Genomic DNA, 21613 nt, shown 5'->3' with positions numbered 1-21613 from the left:
TTATCATTCGTGACAATGTGGATAGATCTTGAGGGCATTATGCTAAGTGCAATAAGTCGACAGGGAAAGAGAAATACTTTATGGCCTCACTTATATGTGAAATCTTATAAAAACAAAACCAAACTCATAGATACAGAGGACAGATTGGTGGTTGCCAGTGGGGGAGCATGGAGGGTGGGAGAAATGGGTCAAAGGGGTAAAAAGGTACCAGCTTCCCGAAAGTTGCTAAGAAAGTAGAACTTAAAAGTTGATTGTAAGAAATTTTTTTTTTTATAACTTTGTTATGGTGACCGATGTTAACTAGACTTAATGTGGTGATCATTTCACAATATATATGAGTATCAAATCATTCTGTTGTATGCCTGAAACTAATGATATTATATGTCAATTACATACCTCAGTTACAAAAAGGACCTTTCCTATTAAAGGGGACGATGCTGACGTGAAACAAAACAAAGAAACAAAACAAAGAAACAACTTGAAAATCTATGGCTTGTAAACTTGTTTTCATGTCAGCACAGAAAAGTCAATGATTGTTACCAAAAAAATTACAGGTTATATCTATCTTTCCTTAAACTTAAGTAACTTACAAGAAAAGAATTAGTATTCTTTCATCTGACATTTAGAAATATATAGTTATATTCCCAGTAAGTTAGTTTTTTTCTAAATGTGGCTAACATTTTTGCAGTTAAGACTAATATTACCTGTGCCCTCATTAAAGCTAGTATTAAACTGAAAATAAAAAAGTCTAAAAGCCAGTTAGAGCTTGGCTGGTGTGGCTCAGTGGTTGAGTGTCACTTATGAACTAGGAGGTCATGGTTCGATTCCCGGTCAGGGCACATGATCCCCAGTAGGGGGTGTGCAGGAGGCAGCCAAACAATGATTCTCTTTCATCATTAATGCTTCTACCTCTCCCTTCCTCTCTGAAATCAATAAAAATATATTAAAGAAGAAAACACCAACAAAACTCATGTGAGAACTTTTGAAAGGGTCCATATGAATTAGCCCCTTTCTCTGTTCAGTCTTTGTGATTCTTCCAGACAAGGACACCATAACAGCGTGAGCACAGAATCCATGCAGGTGTCCGGGGCGGGAGCACCAAGCCCTGGCCCACCCACGTGTGGCCTTCGCTGTCAATCACATCCCTGCAACCACACTGTGACCCTTGTTGCAGGCCCTGAAGGTGGGCACAATTGGGAAGACCAGAAGTGAGAAAAGGACAGGAGTAAAGGCAAACCCAAACAGAGCCAGGCCTGAAGATCACTTTGAAACTCTCCCCTCCCAACATGCGCGCGGCCCCTTTTTCTCTTGTTTGTTTTTACACATTACTGTTTGCCCCTCAGGCTGCCAGTGTATACGGGAGGGATTAAAGCGAGACCGCTTGCTGGATGAAATATAAATTAAAACTATACTTCCGTCAGTCTGGAATGAGGGATTGTTTCTCAAGGTCTCCCAAAACACTTAATTTCAAATGAGTCTTCATTTATTACTTCAAGAAAGGCCAAATGCATAATTTATCAGTAGCTTTCAGTCAATATATCCTTATAAGCATGTTTCCCATGAGCCTCTGAGGAAAAATATGTTATGCTAATTCTATTAGTTGGGTACACAAGAGCTAAGAGAGTAAACAAGCATTGAAAGGAAACACGTGTGAACAGAGAAATACCTATCACCCTACCATCCAGGGTCAAATTCCCCAGGGAACCACCAGGAGGCGGTAGACTTGCCTCATTTATTTATGCCAAGATTTTCTCCCCCACTGCACCTCAGAGCCACCCAGGGGCTCAGTGTGGGTGGCTCAGGTAGGTACACGGGCATGATCGGCCATGGGGACTTACCGGGTCTCCAGCGGCACGTTGCTGTTTAGCACCCAGCTGTCCTGAAGCTGAACGGACTCAGGCGTGGTGGCCAGGTCATTGGGCGCGGGCGCCGGGGCGTGGATCTGACTCCGCCGGTTGGTCAGCGAGTTCCTGTTGAGGGAGTTGGCGGACGAGTGGTGATGGGACAGCGTGTGGTTGTGAGGGGGTGGCAGAGGGGGCCTCAGAGTGGACTGGCTGTGGTTCGGAGGGCCTGGAAAGAGAAAGGAGAAACGACCATCAGTGACTGCAGGTTACAGCCGCAGATACTCTGCAAACCTGGGGAGGAAAGCCTGGAACCAAAGTGAGTATGTTGGCGATTGCTGAATGTTGCAAACTAGAGAGAGCTGAGACCACGTAAAGCATCCCAGGGTTACTAATAATAACATGCTTCCGTTGCCCTTTTTCCATTGGCATCAAGCGAAGAATGAGAAAGTCGGTTAGCAAAAGAAGGCTGGCCGGTGGAGTTATTTGAAATATATTAATCCTGCATGGAAAGTTCAAGGCCGATCATTCCTGCGACAAGTCCCCGTTCCATTTCCTGGTAAAACAGTAGACCGTGCACATTTTGTGAAACGCCTTCCTTTTTCTAAAGACAAGGAGAACATGGCACACTCTGAGCCACGGAGAAGCAAATTTGAACACCTGTAGGGGTCAGGCCGGACCTGAAATGCACCAGTTGTTGGATGGAGGGGAACCAGCGAGGGTAGGGGAAGCCCTCACTCAGGCCCAGGCCCACGTGGCCATGAGGGGATTAGGGCTCAAGGGACAGATCTAGTTTTTCTAAGAAAACTAATGATCTAGATTTTCAGATAAAATTTCCCACTTAAAAAAAAGGTTGACAATTAACTAAAAATATGTGTATCCACATATATGGATACATTTTTATCTGTAAGGAGTCAACACCCACACACCTGGGAGCCCGCTCAAACCAGCGGGTTGGTGCCATCTCTCCTCTGAGAGAGGAACCTCGAGGACTCTGCCTCCAGAGAGAGTCAGGGTTGATGTTTTCAAGCCATGACCTTTGACTCCAAACTGCATCCTGTTTCCCAACCTTGAAATCCCCCTCCGTGCAGGAAACACACACAAAGGAGAGCTCCACCTCTGTACGAAGTCCCTTGTAACTATGACCACAGATGACAGCTCCGCCCAGGGTTTTCCGAGCAACCCACGCTCGGTCCACACAATGAGCTATGTTAAGCAGGATGAGCATCAAAGTGGTGCACGATGCAAAGGAAGCCTATGAGTTGCTTTTAACGGCTGCGGAAACATGACTTCTGATTTGTGTCCTCTGAGGAAGTTTATGTTTTGAAGCCTCCAGTCAGGGTTGGCAGCTCTGCAGGTGACTGCCCAGCCTTGTCATTTTTGGCCCCTGCCAACTTCTAAAATCCTCAGCCCCTGCTGTCCTGGCTTTAAGAAGTTGGCTCAAGTCATTTAAGCTAGCAATTGGACACACATTTAAACTACTTGTATCCTTCTGTGTCCGGGCGACATCTCCAAAAGGTGTAATCTACACCCCGTGGCTTCTGTGATGCCTGCAGACTCATCCCCAGGAAAAGACAACGTGTCAGGAAGATACTAGGTTTGCAGAGCATCCTGGCCAATGAAAACGAGAAAGGAAAATACGGAGGAAAGGAAAAGACGTCCTCGAAGTTTGCATCTTTGGGCCGAAATTACTTGGAGGATTTTTTTTTTTTTTTTTTTTTTGGTGTTCAGAAAAAGACAACTAAAGCGCAAATCCAGTGGGAAATGCCACTGTACAATTGTACGGATTTTAAATCGCGTCCTCCCAATGAACCTGTAATTCGCATTTTACACTATGCACCGGTGACATTTTAAATATATCTTTGAGGGAGTTTCATAGCCGTAGCAGGCTATTATATTTTCTGCCTAGTAATGTATTATTATATAGTTATTTAGCATTTGTCTCATATTAGTGGAAAGAGGTGAGAAAAGGGGGTGAAATGATGTAATCATGATCCTTCGGAGATGCTGGCCAAACCCCTCACTCACGGTTAATGAATCGCACACCTCTCTCACCAGCTCCCCCCCCCGCCCCCCAGGCCCATCCAAGTGGTGTCATTATTCTCCATTAGGTGGATAATGATGAGACTTGCCTGGGGAAGATGAGATGAATCAGTGTACAAGTGAGAACCTCCCTCCCTGGCCCCCAAGCCCTAACTTTCCATCTCCTTCTGCCTCTGGCTCCCCCTCTTCAGCTCTGGAGACCACACACTCTCCCAAAGTACAAAGAGGCTGTGTGAGGCATTTAATTCACTAAATGAGACACCGAAACCTGCCTGCTTCCTGTCTGTGCACCCCGAGCTAAAGCTGCTCTGCCCACTCCAGCCTGTGTGGCCCTTCTCTGTCCATCTGCATTCTGTGTGGGTAGGATTCCTGTGGTTGCCTTTCCGCTGATGATACAACCCTGGGGGGAAGCTGAGGGGGAGGCAAGCGCCGACCTGGCACGTTCCAAATGAAGTGGAAGGTGCGTTTTCCAGTTCACGGGGGGAGTCCAGCTCTCTGCACTTCTCCTACAGAGAAGGCCAAGAGCTTCCTGGGGGAGATGGGGAAAGAAGAATCCGGAGGATAAAAGCATACATCATTCTTCACTCATCCAGCCCTCCTATGGAGCAACATGCCATTTCGCTGCAAGTAAATCAAATTATTGCGAGAACCACAAAAATTACCCAGCGTCCTCCGCATTGGAAGATGGTCTCCTCATTACCGTTGTTCATTTCCACTGTGACATTGATTATATCTGCTCATTTATCTAGCTATCCCAAAGTCATCTTTTTCAATTAGGAACAGGAGATAGAAGGGGAAGATATTACGATGCAGAGTGCCAAATGCCACCTCTGGGGTCTATGTGGGGTGATGTGGGAGTGCCTGGCGGGGGCGGGGGGGGGGGCATCCAGCCATGGTTAGGAGGTCAAACCTGAAGAGGTGGGCTCAAGGTGTGGGTCTGCCACTTTCAAGATGTGTGAACTTGGGCCCAGGACCTCTTTTCTTTAATTCTCAGCATACCCATCTGCCAAACAGTGCAAACAGCAGTAATTCCCCGGAGGGTTGCTGTAAAAGTGAGAGGGGAAGGATGAATGGAAACTGTGAAAGATGCTACATGATGGCTGGAATGTTCCCCCAAAACCATGTCCATGGAACACCGCTCAGTTCTTCTGGGAATGAAAGGGCAGGCAAAATGGAGCTGCAGACTTGCGAAGGGGAAGTAAACTTTGTCTATCGAGGGCAGAAGTCACACACCGGCTGCCCTAAGGTGGGTATTGTCAAAACTTCAAAGTCAAGATTTTGTACAATGTTCCGGTTTCCTGACTTCTCTTGAAAATAAAAAAGGAACAGAAGTACTGACTCTATATTCTCTCATGGCAGCAACTGGATAGAGCTGAACACCCTCAGTTGGTTTTTTTGCTTTGCCACCAACCTGAACAACCCCATTATCTTTGATTTTTAGTAAATCCTCACCCAAGGATATTCCCCCCCACCCCCCAGTTAATTTTAGAGAGAGGAAGGGAGGGAGGGAGGGAGGGAGAGAGGAAGGGAGGGAGGGAGGGAGGGAGGGAGGAAGAGAGAGAGAGAAAGAGAGAGAGAGAGAGAGAGAGAGAGAGAGAGAGAGAGAGAGAAACATTAATGTGAGAGCAACACATAGATTGGTTGCCTCCCACATGCTCCCAACCAGGGCTGGTATCCAACTTGCAACCTAGGTATGTGCCTTTGACCAGAATCGAACCCAGGACCCTTCAGTCGGTGGGCCAATGCTCTATCCACTGAGCCAAACCCACTAGGGCGGCGTCTGTGCTTTCGCCTGCTGGTTTAACCTGGGCCCCTTAGGATTCTAACTGGATAACGTATCCCTGACATGACAACACTTCTGCTATGACTGCTGATCTCAGGCACTACTTGTGTTTATCAGTTTTCATTACAGCCATCCCATGTGCTTGCTGGATGGGATGGCTTTCCATTCCAGAAATACAAACAGTGGCAGCAACATGCTTACTGCTTTCCACAGAGTCAAACTACATGAAAATGCCCTTCTCCAAGGCAACGGAGGCCCCTGATCTACGGTGAAACCAAAAGGACTAACCCAGAACCTTCACGGCCACTCTGTGTTTCACACATTTCTTGGGTTTAATTAATGTGCATATTGTTAATGGTTCTTCTAGCACATACATATGAAATCACATAATAATGCAATTGAGCCACGAAAAACTATGTCACATAAATGCTTACATAGTATCAACCTAATCAGTATGCCATTTGCAGCAACTGTCATTAAAATCGCGGGGCTAACCTGTTGTAGTGCACCTGATATGCCTTGAGCTGAGAACCTGGGACTTATTTTAGGGACTGGGTGACTTTTTTCCTAGGGAGAAGGAGCTGTGTATCGGTTCTTTGTGAAAAGACAGGGTGGGACCGGTGAGGCACCCAGCAGAGGTAAGTCCAAGTGTGGACAAGGTGCTTCCTGTCTATTGACAATCTAAGCATTTGAATATGCACTTAATGCATCCTGTATGCTTGTTTGGTCTTGTTTGCCTGAATATTCTCTACTTCTGTGTTTTTAGATCCGTTGTTGGGGGAGTTGCCAGAAATTTTGATCTCGACAGGCATGCCATTCACATACTCTGTTCTTCCTAAATGTCAGTAGGTTGACAGTGGAGTCTTAAGAAAGATAAAGCAATGCTTCTTTGTTGGGTAACAATATCAATTCCAACAAAGCTAGATGTGGGGACTGGAAAATCTTGGAGTAGCAACTCCTGTGTTGACTAGACTAGCGGTGTTCTAACAGCCTATAGAAAAACCCACACCCACACTGCAAGTAACGTATAAAGAAAGGATTTTCTTTGGAGCTGAGGGAGTAAATTCTTTATAATTGGCCATTGTTATTGCATCTTCTTAAATAAACAGCTGAGGGAGGCATTTAGGCTGGGCCTACCCTTGCCAAGGGGCTGGGGTGGAGGGGTGGAGGCACGTGGGTGAGAGGGCAGGGATAAACTTAGATACCCTTGTCTTACTCTAGCGTCCACACCAATTTTTTTCTCCAGAGATTAAAAATGATAAAAGGTATGACAGAATAAAAAGTTGAGGCCTGCCTGACTGCTAATAATTCACTCATTCTGGAAGAAGCCATGCCAAATGTTGGTCTTTAAATTTTTCAACCCCTCAGACCCCGAGATGATGAATTAACCACAAACTCTCTGCCTTCTACCAAATCATGTCTATGGGGCGAGTTCTATCTTGACAGCAATTTAAAGATGCAACACGTGGGATGCTGTTGGCAGAGACTCTGCAGGCTCTGGTTGATGAAAACTGGCACCAGGACGCCCTGTTCAAATGTGACCTTGAATGGGAGCCAGAGGAAATTAGAGGTGAGGATTTTCAAGAATAACAGCCTCTGGTGAGAGCTAAGAAGAGTGTGCTGCAGAGAGCCAAGCTGGTGGTCGGCTTTGAACCTGGGCTCGGCCACCTACTAGCTGGGTGACCTCTAGAAAGCTCCGAATCTTTTTTTTTTTTTTTCTGAGCCAGGTTCTGCATCTGGAAAATGGGTATAATAACTGTACTTCTCTCATTTGGCTGTTGGGAGAATCAAATGAGACTATCTATTAGAAGCTTGCACAATTCTTGGCACACAGCAAGCTATTAATAAGTGTTATCATATGTTATTGTGTTATAATTAATAACAGGAATCATAGTAATTACAGCAACAACAACTATGGCTCTGGGGCAAATGCTGCTTATCTCCGGGGGCACTCCCGTTTTCCCAGCTCTTTGAGTGGCAGCTTTTTGTAGGGTGAGATCAAATCAACATATGGAGGCAAAATTGCCAACTTCAGACCCCATCCCCACCTTCAGATTGTCTGCAGAAGGGCACAGTGGCTAAGTGACACGGCCCAGGCATTAAGACAGGCATTCTTGCCGAAACCGGTTTGGCTCAGTGGATAGAGCGTCGGTCTGCGGACTGAAAGGTCCCAGGTTCGATTCCGGTCAAGGGCATGTACCTGGGTTGCGGGCACATCCCCAGTAGGAGATGTGCAGGAGGCGGCTGATCGATGTTTCTCTCTCATCGATGTTTCTAACTCTCTATCTCTCTCCCTTCCTCTCTGTAAAAAATCAATAAAATATATATTTAAAAAAAAAAAAAAAAAAAGACAGGCATTCTCAAGAGCCTCTCTGGAAGAGCCTGTGGGAACGAAACTTGGGATTCAGAACTGCTTCATTCCCATAAGCAAAGCCATCAATGTTCATCACTACACAATACTCCTATTGGAAACAGCTGCTATGAGTTACGCTCTCCCTGCGCGCCTGGTCCTGGGCTAAGTGCGGTAGAGCAGTTATTTCAATGTACTCCCATGCACTCCTGTGGGGCAGGTTCTGCTATCATCCCCATTTCACAGATCCAGCAGATGAGGTTCTGGGAGGTCAAAGCAGGCACCAAAGGTCACGTGGCTTAGTAAGAGGTAGAGCTGCTATTCCACCCCGAAGTCTCTTCCCACTCTGCCAGATGCAAAGGAGCACCAGGCCGCAGGATGCACTCGCATAAGCAAAGAGCCAGACCCTGCCCTGGTGCATCCGTGCCCTTGCAAATACAGAAGACAACTGTCTCAATCCACTTCTTTGCACATTTGCTTAAATGGCAGAACCAAATCTTGCAAGAAATTGGAGGGAACTGCCTGGCTCCAATCTCTGCACCTCCCAGTGCTGCCTGAGTTGGGAGAAATAGGCCAGAACCACCACACTGCAGTGTGGTCCTTCTCCTGCGCCTTCCCCCAAGGCCCTCCTTAAACTTCCTGCTCCGAGCTGAGCTGCAGCGCTGGCTCGCAGAGGGATGGGTAGCAGTTAGGCTTGCCAGAGGCAGACACAAGGGCACACTGGGTTCCAGCTCAGTCCCAGCTGTCCTCCCTGCTCTGGCAAAAGGTACTTTGCCAAAAACCAGGGAATGGAGAGGTGGGTCCAGATCCAGCCTTCTTCTGTGTTTGCAAAGGGATGGAAAGAGATTTCCTGATTAGTCTCTTCAGTACTGGGCATTTTGGAGATTCAGCTTGCTTCCTTCTTCCCTGTCTTGATATCTAAGGAATGATTTGTCTCCTAAGGAATGGGCTTTTATTTTTTGACTAGAGGCCCAGCGCACGAAATTGTGTGCCCATAGCTCGCCGCCCCTTGTTGCTGCTTGTTGCCCCACCTGCTTGCTGCCATGAGCTGCCCTGCCCGCCACTACTCGAGGGACAGGGCTGGGGGGGCAGACCGAGAGGTGGTCAATGCACCTCATGGCGACTGTTTGAGCGGTCGTTCCAGTTGTTATGCTTATGGTCCCAGGCCTTTTATTATATAGGATTACTGACCAACGTATGGTATTGCTGGCTTTGCAGGGCCGTTGGCTGGTCTGCAGGGTTTGTCAGATCTGGCCACTATTGTCACAAGCTGAAGCCTTTCCCCATGGCTCAGAAGGGAGGAGAAGAAGGGGCCAAGTCATGTCTCCTTTCTCATCTCCGGGCCCGAGGCCACAGCCCTGGCCAGCGCATCCTCTGCCCGCCTGCACAGTTCTGGAGCAGGGGGCTTTCCTGGATGGAAAGGCCCCTCTCAGCCAGCACAGAGCGCCAGAGGAGGAAATGGCTGTGCTCACTCATAAGCAATGATTTGTTGTTCTCTTGCTTCCACAAAATATATGACCTCAGAGGAAAACCTTCCAAGTGCTTTCTCAAGGACACAGATCCACGCTGCAAGGCCTGCAGTCGTAGGGAGCGATCATTTGCAGGCCTAGAAACCAAGATGTGGTCGGCTCCACCTGCATTTGTAAAACACCAGGGTTTGCAGGGACATCTTCGATCATCTCAAAACAGCCCTCGCTGAATAAGCACCAGCTGTGTTAAGCACTCGCCATATCTCACCTCATTTAAAACGTGTAATAACCTTCCAAGTAAATATTATTCTCCATTTTAAAGATGAGGAAATTGAGGTGCAGGAAGGTTAAATAATGTTTCCTTCCTTGAATTTTGTGTTTAACTGTGATACACCTGTGCCCCTCTCAAGGGCACACTGGGCACATCTCTGTTGTACAACCCTTGGCACATGGTTTCATATTCTTTTTGGGCTTTCCTGTTTTCCTGCTACACTGTGGACTCACCCAGTGCCAGAAGCCTGACACTCTTGTTTTCCTATCCCCACTGCAAGGCTGCAGTGCCTGGCACAGAACTAGTACCCAGTGGATGAAGGAATGAATGAGTAGATGAATGACTGACTGAATGAATGATCAAACAGGTGAGTAAAGAACTTACACTCCTGGGGGTTACTTTTGGAGGGCCTCCGGGGAGAAGGGCCAGAGCAGGTCTCTGCCTCTGTTCTTTGAGCATTCCAGTTGTTTGCTGAAATCTGATGGGTCTTCCTTCAGCTTAATTCAGTAAATTCTTATTGCCCTTTGAGGGTTCTTTAACAGGGAGACAGCTGGACACAGGGAACGCGACTCTCATCCCTTCTGTTTTTATCTGTCTGTTTTCCCTGGTTCTGCCTGATCACCTATTCTTTTTTTTTCTTTTTATAATAGCTTTACTGATATGTAATAAAATTCAGCTTTTTAAAGTACACATTTTAGTGTGTTTTTGTTTTTGTTTTTTGTATATTCACCAAGATGTGCAACCATCACCACTACCCAATTTGAGAACATTTCATCACCCCTCAAGGAAACTCCTTACCCATTAACATCCTCTCCAGTCCCACCTTCCCCAAACTCCTGGCACACAGTAATCTCCTTTTTGTTTCTATGGATTTGCCTATTCTTTTAAAAAAATATTTTTATTGGTTTCAGAGAGGAAGGGAAAGGGAGAGAAAGATAGAAACATCAATGAGAGAGAGAGTCATTGATCAGCTGCCTCCTGCACCCCCCACACTGGGGATCAAGCCCACAACCCGGGCATGTGCCTTTGACTGGAATCAAACCCGGGGCCCTTCAGTCTGCAGTGGATTTGCCTATTCTTGACATTACACATACATGGTGATTCCCTCTATTTTTTTTTTTTTTTTTTTATAACCAAGATGCCTGTTGTGAGCCCTGCTGGAAGCACAGCTAGATCTCAGATGCGGAACACTTCAGAGTTCAGACCACGCCCAAACATCTTTCCCCGGCAACCTGAAGCCGGTCCTTTAGAGGAGCTGTGGCTGGGACCCTGCTGCTGTGGATATATTTCAAATGGAGATTGTTAGGTGATTAATGGCCATCTGAGCGCCTGTTGCACACTCCAGGGTCCCACAGGGATCCTGGAACTTGTGCTGATGCCTCAGGCATGGCTGTAATCCCAGCGGAGAGGGAGCCCCACACGAGAGGAGGGGGAGGGAGGAGGGAGCTCTTGAATTGGGTGTAGAACCAGTGATTGCAGGTTTGGGACCATTCTGCCCAAATAGGGCAAGTTCTCACATAGGAGAGGTCAAAAGGGATTTTAATCATAGGTACCACATCATTTTCCCATACTCCTTACACTCTTGCTTTCTGAAATCATCAGGAAAGTATCACTCAAGATCAATGTCAACTCCATTTAGCTCCTTTCCAAATGACAAAGCCGAAAAAAGACCACTTGAAATATGTGAGAGGAGCCCCTCTAAAGAGATTTCATTGCAGAGCTCATCCGAGCAGCGCCTACCGGCGCATTTCAATAAATCTGCATTACCCCTGGTATCGCAGCATCCTCGGGGAGAGGCAAGCCTATCAGCGGAAAGTAATGATTTTGGGTTTTTCAATTGCCCCAAGGATCTCGCCAGTGCTATTAAGGCCCATGCTCTCCCTATCGAGAAGTTTAGGAGTGAAATTATTAATACGCCCAGGCATTATGTTGATTGTTACGCTGTCGCAGAAAATACTCTCTGTTATTTGAGCTGCATTATCACTTGCCCGAGCAGAGAATTGCATCAAAAATTTAAACTCCCCTCATTCTGGCTCATCGCATAGCTTTTCAAGGTCTCACTGTAAAATCGGCTGGGCAAAATTTGGATATTTCCCTTCCCATGAAAAGTAATATGTTTTTTGAAGACCAAACTATATATATTTCTTTCTTTTAAATAAAACTTGAAGAGGGATTTTCTTCCATCAAGATGGCATTCTTTAGCTCTTCAGGTTTCCCGTGGGGTGTATCTCATAATTTTTCTTTCTGTCTATGAGATGGTCACAGTGCTTTTCCCTGAACACAGGGAGATGATGGAACAAAGATAAAATATGATTTTGATTCCAGATGAGACTCTGACAAGCAGGAGCCGGGGATCAGCGCTGCTGTCCAGTGTTTGTTAGTCCCGCGCACACCCGTCAAAGGGCAAGTGCAGAATAGAGGTTCCTGGGCATTTTCACTTCAAAGCTCAGCAGAATTACTTACTATCTGGGTGACGTTTTCCCCAAATCTCTCATGGTCCGTGCCTTATAGTGCGAGGGAACAAAAGTTTCTCCACACTCGATAAACAGAAGTCAGCTGAATGTCAGACCTCAAGCTGCATCTGCTTTCATGGCTGGTGGCTGCTGAGGTGATGGGATGGATCGGGGGTCCTAGTGATATTCTTAGGAGACCCTTTCTGCCTTCAAAACACACACACACACACGCACACACATACATACGTGTAGTCAGGTAATTACCCAAGGAAACAAATATCTGAGAGTTTCCTCAAGAAGTCCGCCCAGGACTACATTGCTTCTGGCTCTTCTTATTCTTTTTTTTTAAAAAAATATTTTATTGGTTTTTTTACAGAGAGGAAGAGAGAGGGATAGAGAGTTAGAAACATCGACCAGAGAGAAACATTGACCAGCTGCCTCCTGCACACCCCCTACTGGGATGTGCCCACAACCAAGGTACATGCCCTTGACCAGAATCAAACCTAGGACCTTTCAGTCCACAGGCCGACGCTCTATCCCCTGAGCCAAACTGGTTAGGGCAGCCCTTCTTATTCTGTACCATGAATGCAGGGGTACCCAGTGCTAAGCAGGTAAAGATGAGAAAATCCCGCTCCCCCCCCCCCCCCCCCGCCATCCACAAGTTGTTAATAACCATTCCTACTTGGTAAAGAAAGTTCAATGAGATAGTATACTTAAAGTGAAAGTGCTTAGAAAATGCATTTCAAATAGAAAGTACTTGGGAAATGTCATTTATTTTTGCTTAAATAAGCGAATTCTCTCTTACGGGTGTGAAGAGAGGAATAAAAAAGACCCTGTGATTCAGAGATTATTAATTTAATGACTTGGAAAACTTCCTGTTGCCAGATATGTTAAAGGTAAATAGCACCATTAAGAATAAGGGCTCCTTTGTCCTACTAATGAGTTATAGGAGCTCGAGGTCTTGCAGAACATAATCAGTGCTCCTTATTTTCACCTTTTTTTTGCAACTGAAATGAAACCATTCGATGGTGGGCAATTTGAAGGGCCTCACAGTAGCTTTTATTATTATTATTATTTTTTACCTCGTATACATTTTCTTATTCCCTCGGAAAACCAACCCGCAGAAGGCCCAGGTTTCGCCGAATCCCGGTATTCCAGTTTAACATCAGCCCCCATTTTGCATGAACAGCCTATGGTAGTCAAGGCTTTAAGTTGCTTTTACTCACACTCGCCCATGAACACTGCAGGTTGCTCAATCCTTGCACTTCACCACTCAACAACTCACCGAGGTCCTGAGTTATTCATCACATTTCGATGGTTTAAGTCATGAATTAGCAATTTGTTTCTCAGGGCTTCTTGGGTTCCTGAAATGTTCTGGTATTTATCATCTCCAATGGGATCACTCTTAATCCCATAACAGAGAAAGTGAGTCATCTCTCTCGTGAAATAATCAGATTTAGCGAAGAAAATAATTTCTATCCCTAACACTGTTTATCTGACACTTTAATAGTGTGGTCTGGGAAGGTTTCTCAATAAGACCGTATTTGATCAGAGACCTGAAGGAAATACAGAGAGAACCATTCCAGTGTCTGGGGGAACAAGGGTTCAGGCAGAGGGAAAAGCAACAACAAAGACAGTTGAAATCTGGAATGCGGATAGGATTGGCCAGAATATCAGCCTAGGTTTGTCTCTTTCATTCAGGTTCAAGCCCAGTTCTCAGCAAAAACATTGAAATAAATATGAAAGGCCCAGATCCTCACTTGCCTTTGCTGGATCTGGGACTGAGCCAAGCGGGTTTCTGTCTCAGGACCTTTGCACTCGCCATGCCCTTGGCCTGGGGACACAAATAATTGAGTGGCTCATGCCTTCAACATGTGCAGGACTCAGCTCAAATGTCACCTTTAAATATTTTTTTAAATTGATTTCAGAGAGGAAGGGAGAAGGAGAGAGAGATAGAAACATCAATGATGAGAGAGAATCATGGACCGGCTGCCTCCTGCATGCTCCAGGCTGGGAATTGAGCCCACAACCCAAGCATGTGCTCTGACCAAGAATCAAACTGTGACCTCCTGGTTCATAGGTCGATGCTCAACCACTGAGCCATGCTGGCCAGGGTCAAATGTCACCTTTTAAGCCACCTTTTCCTAGACATCCTCAGCGGTCTCACTCTCCTTACTATACTTCCTTTTTCTCAAAAGCATACATCATCACATCGTTAAAAATTGTCCCTTAGCTCTAGAAAGTAAGCATTTTGAAGGCAAGGATGCTGTTTTATTCTCTACCGAATTCTCGGCCCCTGGAACACTTAGCAAACACAATTATGGGTTATCAAATGAATTAGTTACATAATAAGAAGTACAGTAACTACAAAGGAGTCAAAGGAAAGTCCAAATTCTACAGAAATGAACGTCTTTCAAATTAGCTGTTGCATGGTACGATTTGAGACAAATCTCAAAAGCTTAAACTTGACCAACGTTCAAGGAAAAATCATTGTTGTGGCTTCCTTGCCAAAACACAGCTCTATCTCATGCAAGTGGTGGCAATTTTTTTTATCTTCCTGCAGCAACCAAAACATGCCAACAAATGCTATCTAAGCAGAAATCCCTGCAGAACTAATGATGGCAGGGGCCTCTGACACACCCCACGTGGGAATAGACACATTTTATTTCGAAAACCTGACTAACAGGATCTCTGGTGGCCTTCTGTGCCACCTGAAGTGGTTTGCTTTCCATCGTGAATCTGTTGTATTAAAGAATCTCTGTGACAGGCCCCTGACTCACCTGAGCAGGGTGAATCCTGGTTCAGTGATGTGTATATAGTTGCTGATACAAAAAACAACTGGATGTGGCAAGGAAAAAACTAGTTCTGCAGAGAGCTTGCAAGTCAAAAGCAAGATATATGGAGTGCCTCCCCTTTGAGAAAGACTTTATAGACGGGATCGGATGAAATTCAAGGGCTTTCTGATGCTATGATGACAAGTATAAGGCATTTGATGGTGGCTCTGCTCTAGGACTAACATTTGAGTGAACACTGGTACTTTGTATATTGAAAAACTCCAGTTGGCCATATTTATCCCATTAAATCTTCACGCATCTCTCTAAACTATACATGGCACACAACTGGAAAGAGTTTTCATTCTACGGCTCTCTCTTTGTACAGAACCCGGCAATGTCACATGCAAGTAGCCACTTGATAAACGCTTATTTTCTGGGAGAAATCCAAAGACATGACACCTCTACCCACACAATTTCTTTTGCCTTCTCTCCAATTAAATTGCTTACACAAAACCAGGGACACATGAGCTCAGTTCGCTGTGGCAAACGATTTCCCATCGTTTGTTGGTTCATTCCTTCACTCATGTCTTCATCGGTTCACATGCTCATTCTTTGGACAATTCATTATTGAGCATCTTTGCTGGGTCCCATGGATTTTTGAGGCTACAGAGTCTCTGACCTCTACAAAGGTAAAGAAAGGGTCATATCTTATGTTGACCTCTTTGCTGAGCTATAACAATTCCACTCATCTTTCCCCTCCTTGTTAACTATAAAAATGCTTGACTTTTCCATATATGTTTTCATTCAGGTTTCAGCTCCATGTATAAAAATTTTGTAAGGGCCATTATGATATATTGCTCTGAAAAATTTTCATCTATGCATATCATGAAGCTAAATGTGACCATTTCCCCCCACGCTCTCCCCATCAGTTTTATCTCGCGAGGCTAGCTCACTATTGTGTTGGGCCTACATCCATGCATGTCCTGGGGTAGAAGGCTTTTTGTTAGCATACCAGGATGCTCCCTGGGACACAGAGAAATTGGCGCAAATGTTAATTATTACCTGTGGAGAGAAACTGTACCATTTTGGTTCATTTGGGTCTTCAGCTGAATGTGGTATTTAGCAACCGTCTTTTATGCTTAATTCTAGATAACAGAACACGGTGAACTGGAGTCCCCAAACTTGTACGGGGAATACTCGTGCCATATTGCTTTCCTCACAAGGTTCGGACGGGGAATTCCCACTCTGGGTTCTGAAGCAGCCATAGGACCCACGGCCTGGGGTACTCCTTGGACACATAATGAGGATGAGATATTGGATTCGTAAAGTGAAAATGGACGTGGAAGGTTAGAAGTTGTTTCACCATTTGGGTTTATTCTGATTGTCCAATCTACCTGCACATCTACCAGCCCCCTGAGCAGTCACCCTGATTCCACGAACCATAGAAAGACACACCCATTATTTATGTTTTTCTAATTAAAACACATGTAATCTGCACCAAAAAGAAACTATAATCAGAATTGAGAAAAGCAGGCAAATACATTTTATGCTTCTTAAAAAAAAAAAGTTAACTGACAAAAATATTTAAGGACTGTCTCATTAGGGCACTAAAAAATAAATGACTTGTGAAATTAACCAGAATTGGCACATGACAAAAGTGAGTATTATGCTGTAACATATTGTTATTATTTTATTGATTTGAGAGAGAGAGAAAGGAAGGGAGAGAAAAAGAAATATCGATTTGTTGTTCCACTTATTTATGCAATCATTGGTTGATTTTTGTATGTGCCCTGAGCAGGGATTGAACCTGCAACCCTGGTGTATTGGGATGATGCTCCAACTAACTGACCTACTCTTCCAGGGCTAGAATATACTTTTGACATACATGAACTCTAATCCAAATACCATGTTAGTAATCCTCATGCTTTGGGGTGGGAATACTAAATGGTACAGTCATGCTGGAAAACAGTTTCCCATGATGTTACACTGTCCACATCACCTGACAATCCCAACCCCAGGTATTCACTCTAAATGAAACAAAAACTTGTATTCCTTCCAAACTACATGTGAAAATTTATAGCAGCTTGATTCATAATCATGGAAAACCAGAGACAGCCCACATGCCCTGCATACAAGTGAATGAACAAGCAGAGTGGGCTAACCTGTGCGATGGAATACTATGCAGGCATGAAAAGGTTGACTATAGGTACTGGCAACAACGTGGGCACAGCTCAAAGGCGCCATACTGATTGAACAAGTCAGTTTCAAAAGGTTATACACTGATGCCACTCATAGGACATTCTCAAAAAGACAAAACGATAGGACTGAGGAGGAATCAGTGACTGCTGGGGAGTGGGCCTGGGAGAGGGTGTGACTACATAAGGGAGCACAGGGAGTGTTTTGAGGAGATGGGGCTGTTCTGTGTAATGAAAGTGGTGGTGGCTATACAATCTATACATGAGTTAGGATTCATAGAGCTGCACACAATAAAGGCAATTGTACTGTGTGATAATTAAAAATCTATCTCTATCTATATACATAAAAAGCCAGTGTCTGTGATGACAACCAAACAACCAGTCACCATGAGGTGCATTGAGCACCTCTGGGTGCCTCCCCCGCGGCCCACAGGCTCCGATTGCAGCAAGGCAGGCAACAGGCAGGTGGTGCTGTGAGCATGGCGGGGTCGCGGGCAGGTGGACGGGGCGGTGAACTTGGTGAGCAGCAGTGGGCGGGTGGGCGGGGCTTCGAGCAGCAGCGGGCTACCACGTGCGATTTTGCTGGGCCTCTAGTCTATAATAAAAACTAAATGCCTCGATGAATGCAAAGAACAGGACACACTCATTTGGTGTTAATGGGGGAAGGAAAGGCAGGAGCCACTTCAGGGAGAGAAATGAGGCCATTCTCTCAAAAACAAGGAGCAAACCTGCCCTCAATCTTGAAAGTTTGTTTTCAACAGACATATGATGTCCTTAAAAATAAAAAATAAAATCGGTCCAGAGACATGGAAGCATGGAGCAGACTGATGAATCTCAGAGGGAAGGAGGGGGTGGGAAGAGATTAACCAAAGAACTTACATGCATATATGCACAGCCCCTGGACACAGACAATAGTGTGGTGAAGGCCTGGGGTGTGGTGGGAGCCAGGTGGAGGGGGACAAAGGGGAGAAGGGGGGTGGCATCTGTAATTCTCTCAACAATGAAAAATAATTTAGAAAGCGCACTGGAAAAAAAAGAACACCCAAAATGGGACCAACCTCTGTGTAAAAATCCCATCAGCACATGGCTAATAGTTTTTGTATTTCCGTTCATTTGCATATCATTTGCTAAAGCTCAGGTATCTGTGCAAGGTGCTTAAGGAGCGATGCCGTGCGAAAGGAGCAGGAACGGCTTTGCCACCCGAGCTGCCGGCTTCCCTCCCGATGCTCAGTGCCATCCATAACCTCGTGGCAGCATTAACGGCGCTACATTATTCATCCCAATAAGATTATTAGTTGATGGGAAACAAATTACGGAGCTTCGCAACCCGCTCTGCTTCCTGACTGCACGCGAGGCCATTTTTCATGAATGGAGATTGCTACCCAGGAAGAGAAACTTCTGTTTGTCTTGTGAAATTTCCAACAGCAGAAGGGTCGATGCTGGGAGTGCAAAAGTGCAACATAATAAAAGCGGAAATGGGTCCGGGCCGGGTAGCTCAGTTGGTTAGAGGGTGGCGCCTACAGGATCGATCCCAGATCAAGGCACATACAAGAATCAACCAATGAACACATGAATATGTGGCACAAGAAGTCTCTCTCTCTCTCTCTCTCTCTCTCTCTCTCTCTCCTCTCAACAATAAATAAAAACATAGAAGAAACAAAGTTTACAAAGTATTTAGAAGGCACGGCCAAGGGCACTCAGAGTGCAGCAGGTCAGGTAGAGATCTGGGCATGAGTGGAGAAACGGAGACAGTCCTCCCGCCTGCCCTGGGTTTATAGGAAAAGCACTTGCAGGGATGCAGGGACGGCCAGCAGCGCTGAGCACAGGCCTGGCAACTGGTGGAGCCGACGAGGATGCCTTGCCTTGTTCTGGCCCCTGGGTTGTGAATGCCGGCACCTGGCACACGCCTTCTCACCTTTCACATCGCACATCCTCCCGAAATCCCTGCCCGACCAGGCGCCTCCCCTGCAGGTGGCACTCACTCCTCTCTCTCTCAGGGCCTCCGGGTACCACACACAGGTGGGATTTGCCCACACGCTGCTCCTTACTGGCCTTGTCCCCCAGCATGAGGGGCTGAGCCCCGGGTCCAGGGTCTGTCACACGAAGGGGTGGGGGAGCAGCAACACCCGCTTGCTGGTAAACGGATGAATGAATGGAAAGGGATAGCAAGATCTCCAATAGCAACGCTTAAGCCGGGACACAGGTGTGGTGATTAGCACAGCTGCCTGTGCAGCGCCCGCACCTGGGAGCCGCAGCGGTCCTGTCCTTAGAGCCCAGAGGCTCCTCGCTGATGTGCTGGGAACTAGCAGAAAGGAGAGGGAGGGAGGGGAAACGACGCTGTCCTTGTGGCTTCCAAAGGCTCGTCCCAGGAAGGGGACAGGGCAAAGAACTCGACTGGGGGACGCAGGCGCTGACCAACAACTCAGGATGCACGTCTGCTTTCCCCTCCCCTTCCCGGCCCCCTCTCTCCCCGGCTCTGTCCTTGTCCCTAGGTGTTCTGACCATTCCCACCATCACTCATGAGGACACAGAGAACATGCCATCTATTGTTTTGCTATTCCCCACCCCTTTCCTTCACTTCTAGTCTCAGGGAAAGTCAATAAAAAGCCCATCGTTCTGCCTACCTGAATGATTCAAGGGCAGAGCCGTCCACACAGATGCCCTGTGGATCGCGTGGAACGCCAAGGCTCCAAGGTCAGCTGCTGCAATAGCTGCCTGTGTGGCCAAGGACACAGACACTGGGCTTTGAGAGCCTTGGCCACACGGGCGGCACCGATGTGGGCACGGTGTCCCCAGTGAATGGGGACAGCCTTGGGGAAGGGCGGACAGGGGAAGCCAGGTGGGCAAGCCCCGGTCAGAGCAGCCAGAGCTACCTCCCAGGGATCACACTGTCAGTCTGGTGACTGCCCACAGGCTCCCGACGTTTCCCGTTGCTCCAGCCAAATTCCCTCGTCCCGGTGTCTCCCTCGGCAGCAGCCCTTTCTCTGTGTTACATCAGTGGCTGGATGTGTTTCCCAGAAGGGGGCAGGCCTTTCAGGTCCTTGCTGGTAAAGGCGACGGCCCGGGGGGCATGTCTGCACCTCCCTGAGTCACACTCGGCTAATAAAATGGAGTGTAGTGTGAAGCTGAACAGTTTGAAAGAAAATTTCAGGAGAGAAAATTGACATCTTTCCTCTTCCCCGAGGCGGGGTCTGGGCTGCTGAGGTAAGTAGATGCAATTGTTACTCTTCACTTCCACGCTCCCTTCCTCCTCCCACTGTTTAGGAATAAAACAATGTGATAGGGCGCCAGGAATTCAAAATATTAGGGAGAATATAGGACAATCGGATGTAGTAGTATTACGTGGGCAGATTTTTACTAGAAAACAGCCTTTCCCAACCTAACCAAGCAGAGTGGTCCGGGGGTGGCATGTGTTCCAGGGGAATCTGTCTCACTCCTGGCCTGGCTTCTAGAACTGGGCTGAGAGCTGCAGGTCAAGGAGCTCCTCCTACAAGGTGCAGCCTCAGGTGTGTTCCCCGCATTCACCCTTTCCGCAGTGCCCTTCAGTGCTGTGTGGGTGCCGAACTCATTTTCACACTCCATCATAAACAGTGCTGACAAGGATGGTAATACCAGTAGCTAGCTTATTTAAGCACTCATTTTGTGCCAGGTTCTGTGTTAAGAACTTAACTTACCACAGAATAACATATAATAATATGCTTATTTACTGATCACAGAATAATATGACTATCTAAGCAAGATAATCTTACCTAGCCCTCCTAGGACCCTAAGGGAAGGTGCCCATTAAACAGATGAGGAGACTGAGGTTTAGAGAGGTAAAGGGACCTGGCTTGGTTCACATAGCTGGAAGGGGAGGACCGGCTCAGGCCCTCTGAGCTCATCGCTCTTGCTCTTCATGCTAGGTGGGTGGCCAAGGTGTCCTCCATCCCATATTATTCATATGTGAGGGGGTCCAAATGAGTGAACTTTGCAGATAAGCAAAACTGACTGTCTGCAAGTGCCTGCATATTTGAATTTTAACCATGATGTGTATGTAGATCTAATACTTTGAAATTGGAAGCTAAATTTGGCTGCATTTTTAAAGAGAGCATAATGAGCATAATTCAACATTTAATTGATGACTGAAAACCTATTAAGAGCAAACATAATTGTGCTCTGCACTCATCTAGCTCGGCATCTCTCTTCATTTACTCCGTCTCCTTCCCCGAGGCCAGGCTGGCAGGTGTCAATCTCAGGGCTGCTCCTGGGCCTGCTGCTCAGCTCTGCACCATCACCTCCCGCTCCCCTTCTCTGTTGCTGTCCATCTCTTCAGTTCTGATTTTCACAAAGCGGTTCTATTGATTAAAAGTTGCATGTTAAATGAGAACAAATAAGACCCCAGATAAGGAGCTAATGAACCTCAGAGCTAGGTCTCCCTTAGAGCTAATTTGAGGA

The 21613-nt window shown here is 46.4% G+C and overlaps 1 protein-coding gene across 3 annotated transcripts in view; it reads right to left on the bottom strand.

Annotated features, from left to right (window-relative positions):
• The window catches only part of TENM2 (teneurin transmembrane protein 2), a gene marked incomplete at its 5' end in the record, with an annotated part of 1189887 nt that overhangs the window by 276016 nt on the left and 892258 nt on the right, over positions 1-21613 (bottom strand). For all 3 annotated transcript variants that reach the window (XM_081092171.1, XM_081092173.1, XM_081092172.1), the window contains one exon: positions 1839-2070. In XM_081092171.1, coding sequence (XP_080948297.1) covers positions 1839-2070 — 232 coding nt within the window. The remainder of the gene's footprint in view (positions 1-1838; positions 2071-21613) is intronic.

Source organism: Myotis nattereri (genome assembly GCF_964212035.1).
Source record: "Myotis nattereri genome assembly, chromosome: 5".
Taxonomy (NCBI): Eukaryota; Metazoa; Chordata; class Mammalia; order Chiroptera; family Vespertilionidae; genus Myotis; species Myotis nattereri.
This window is presented reverse-complemented; position numbering and strand designations above follow the sequence as displayed.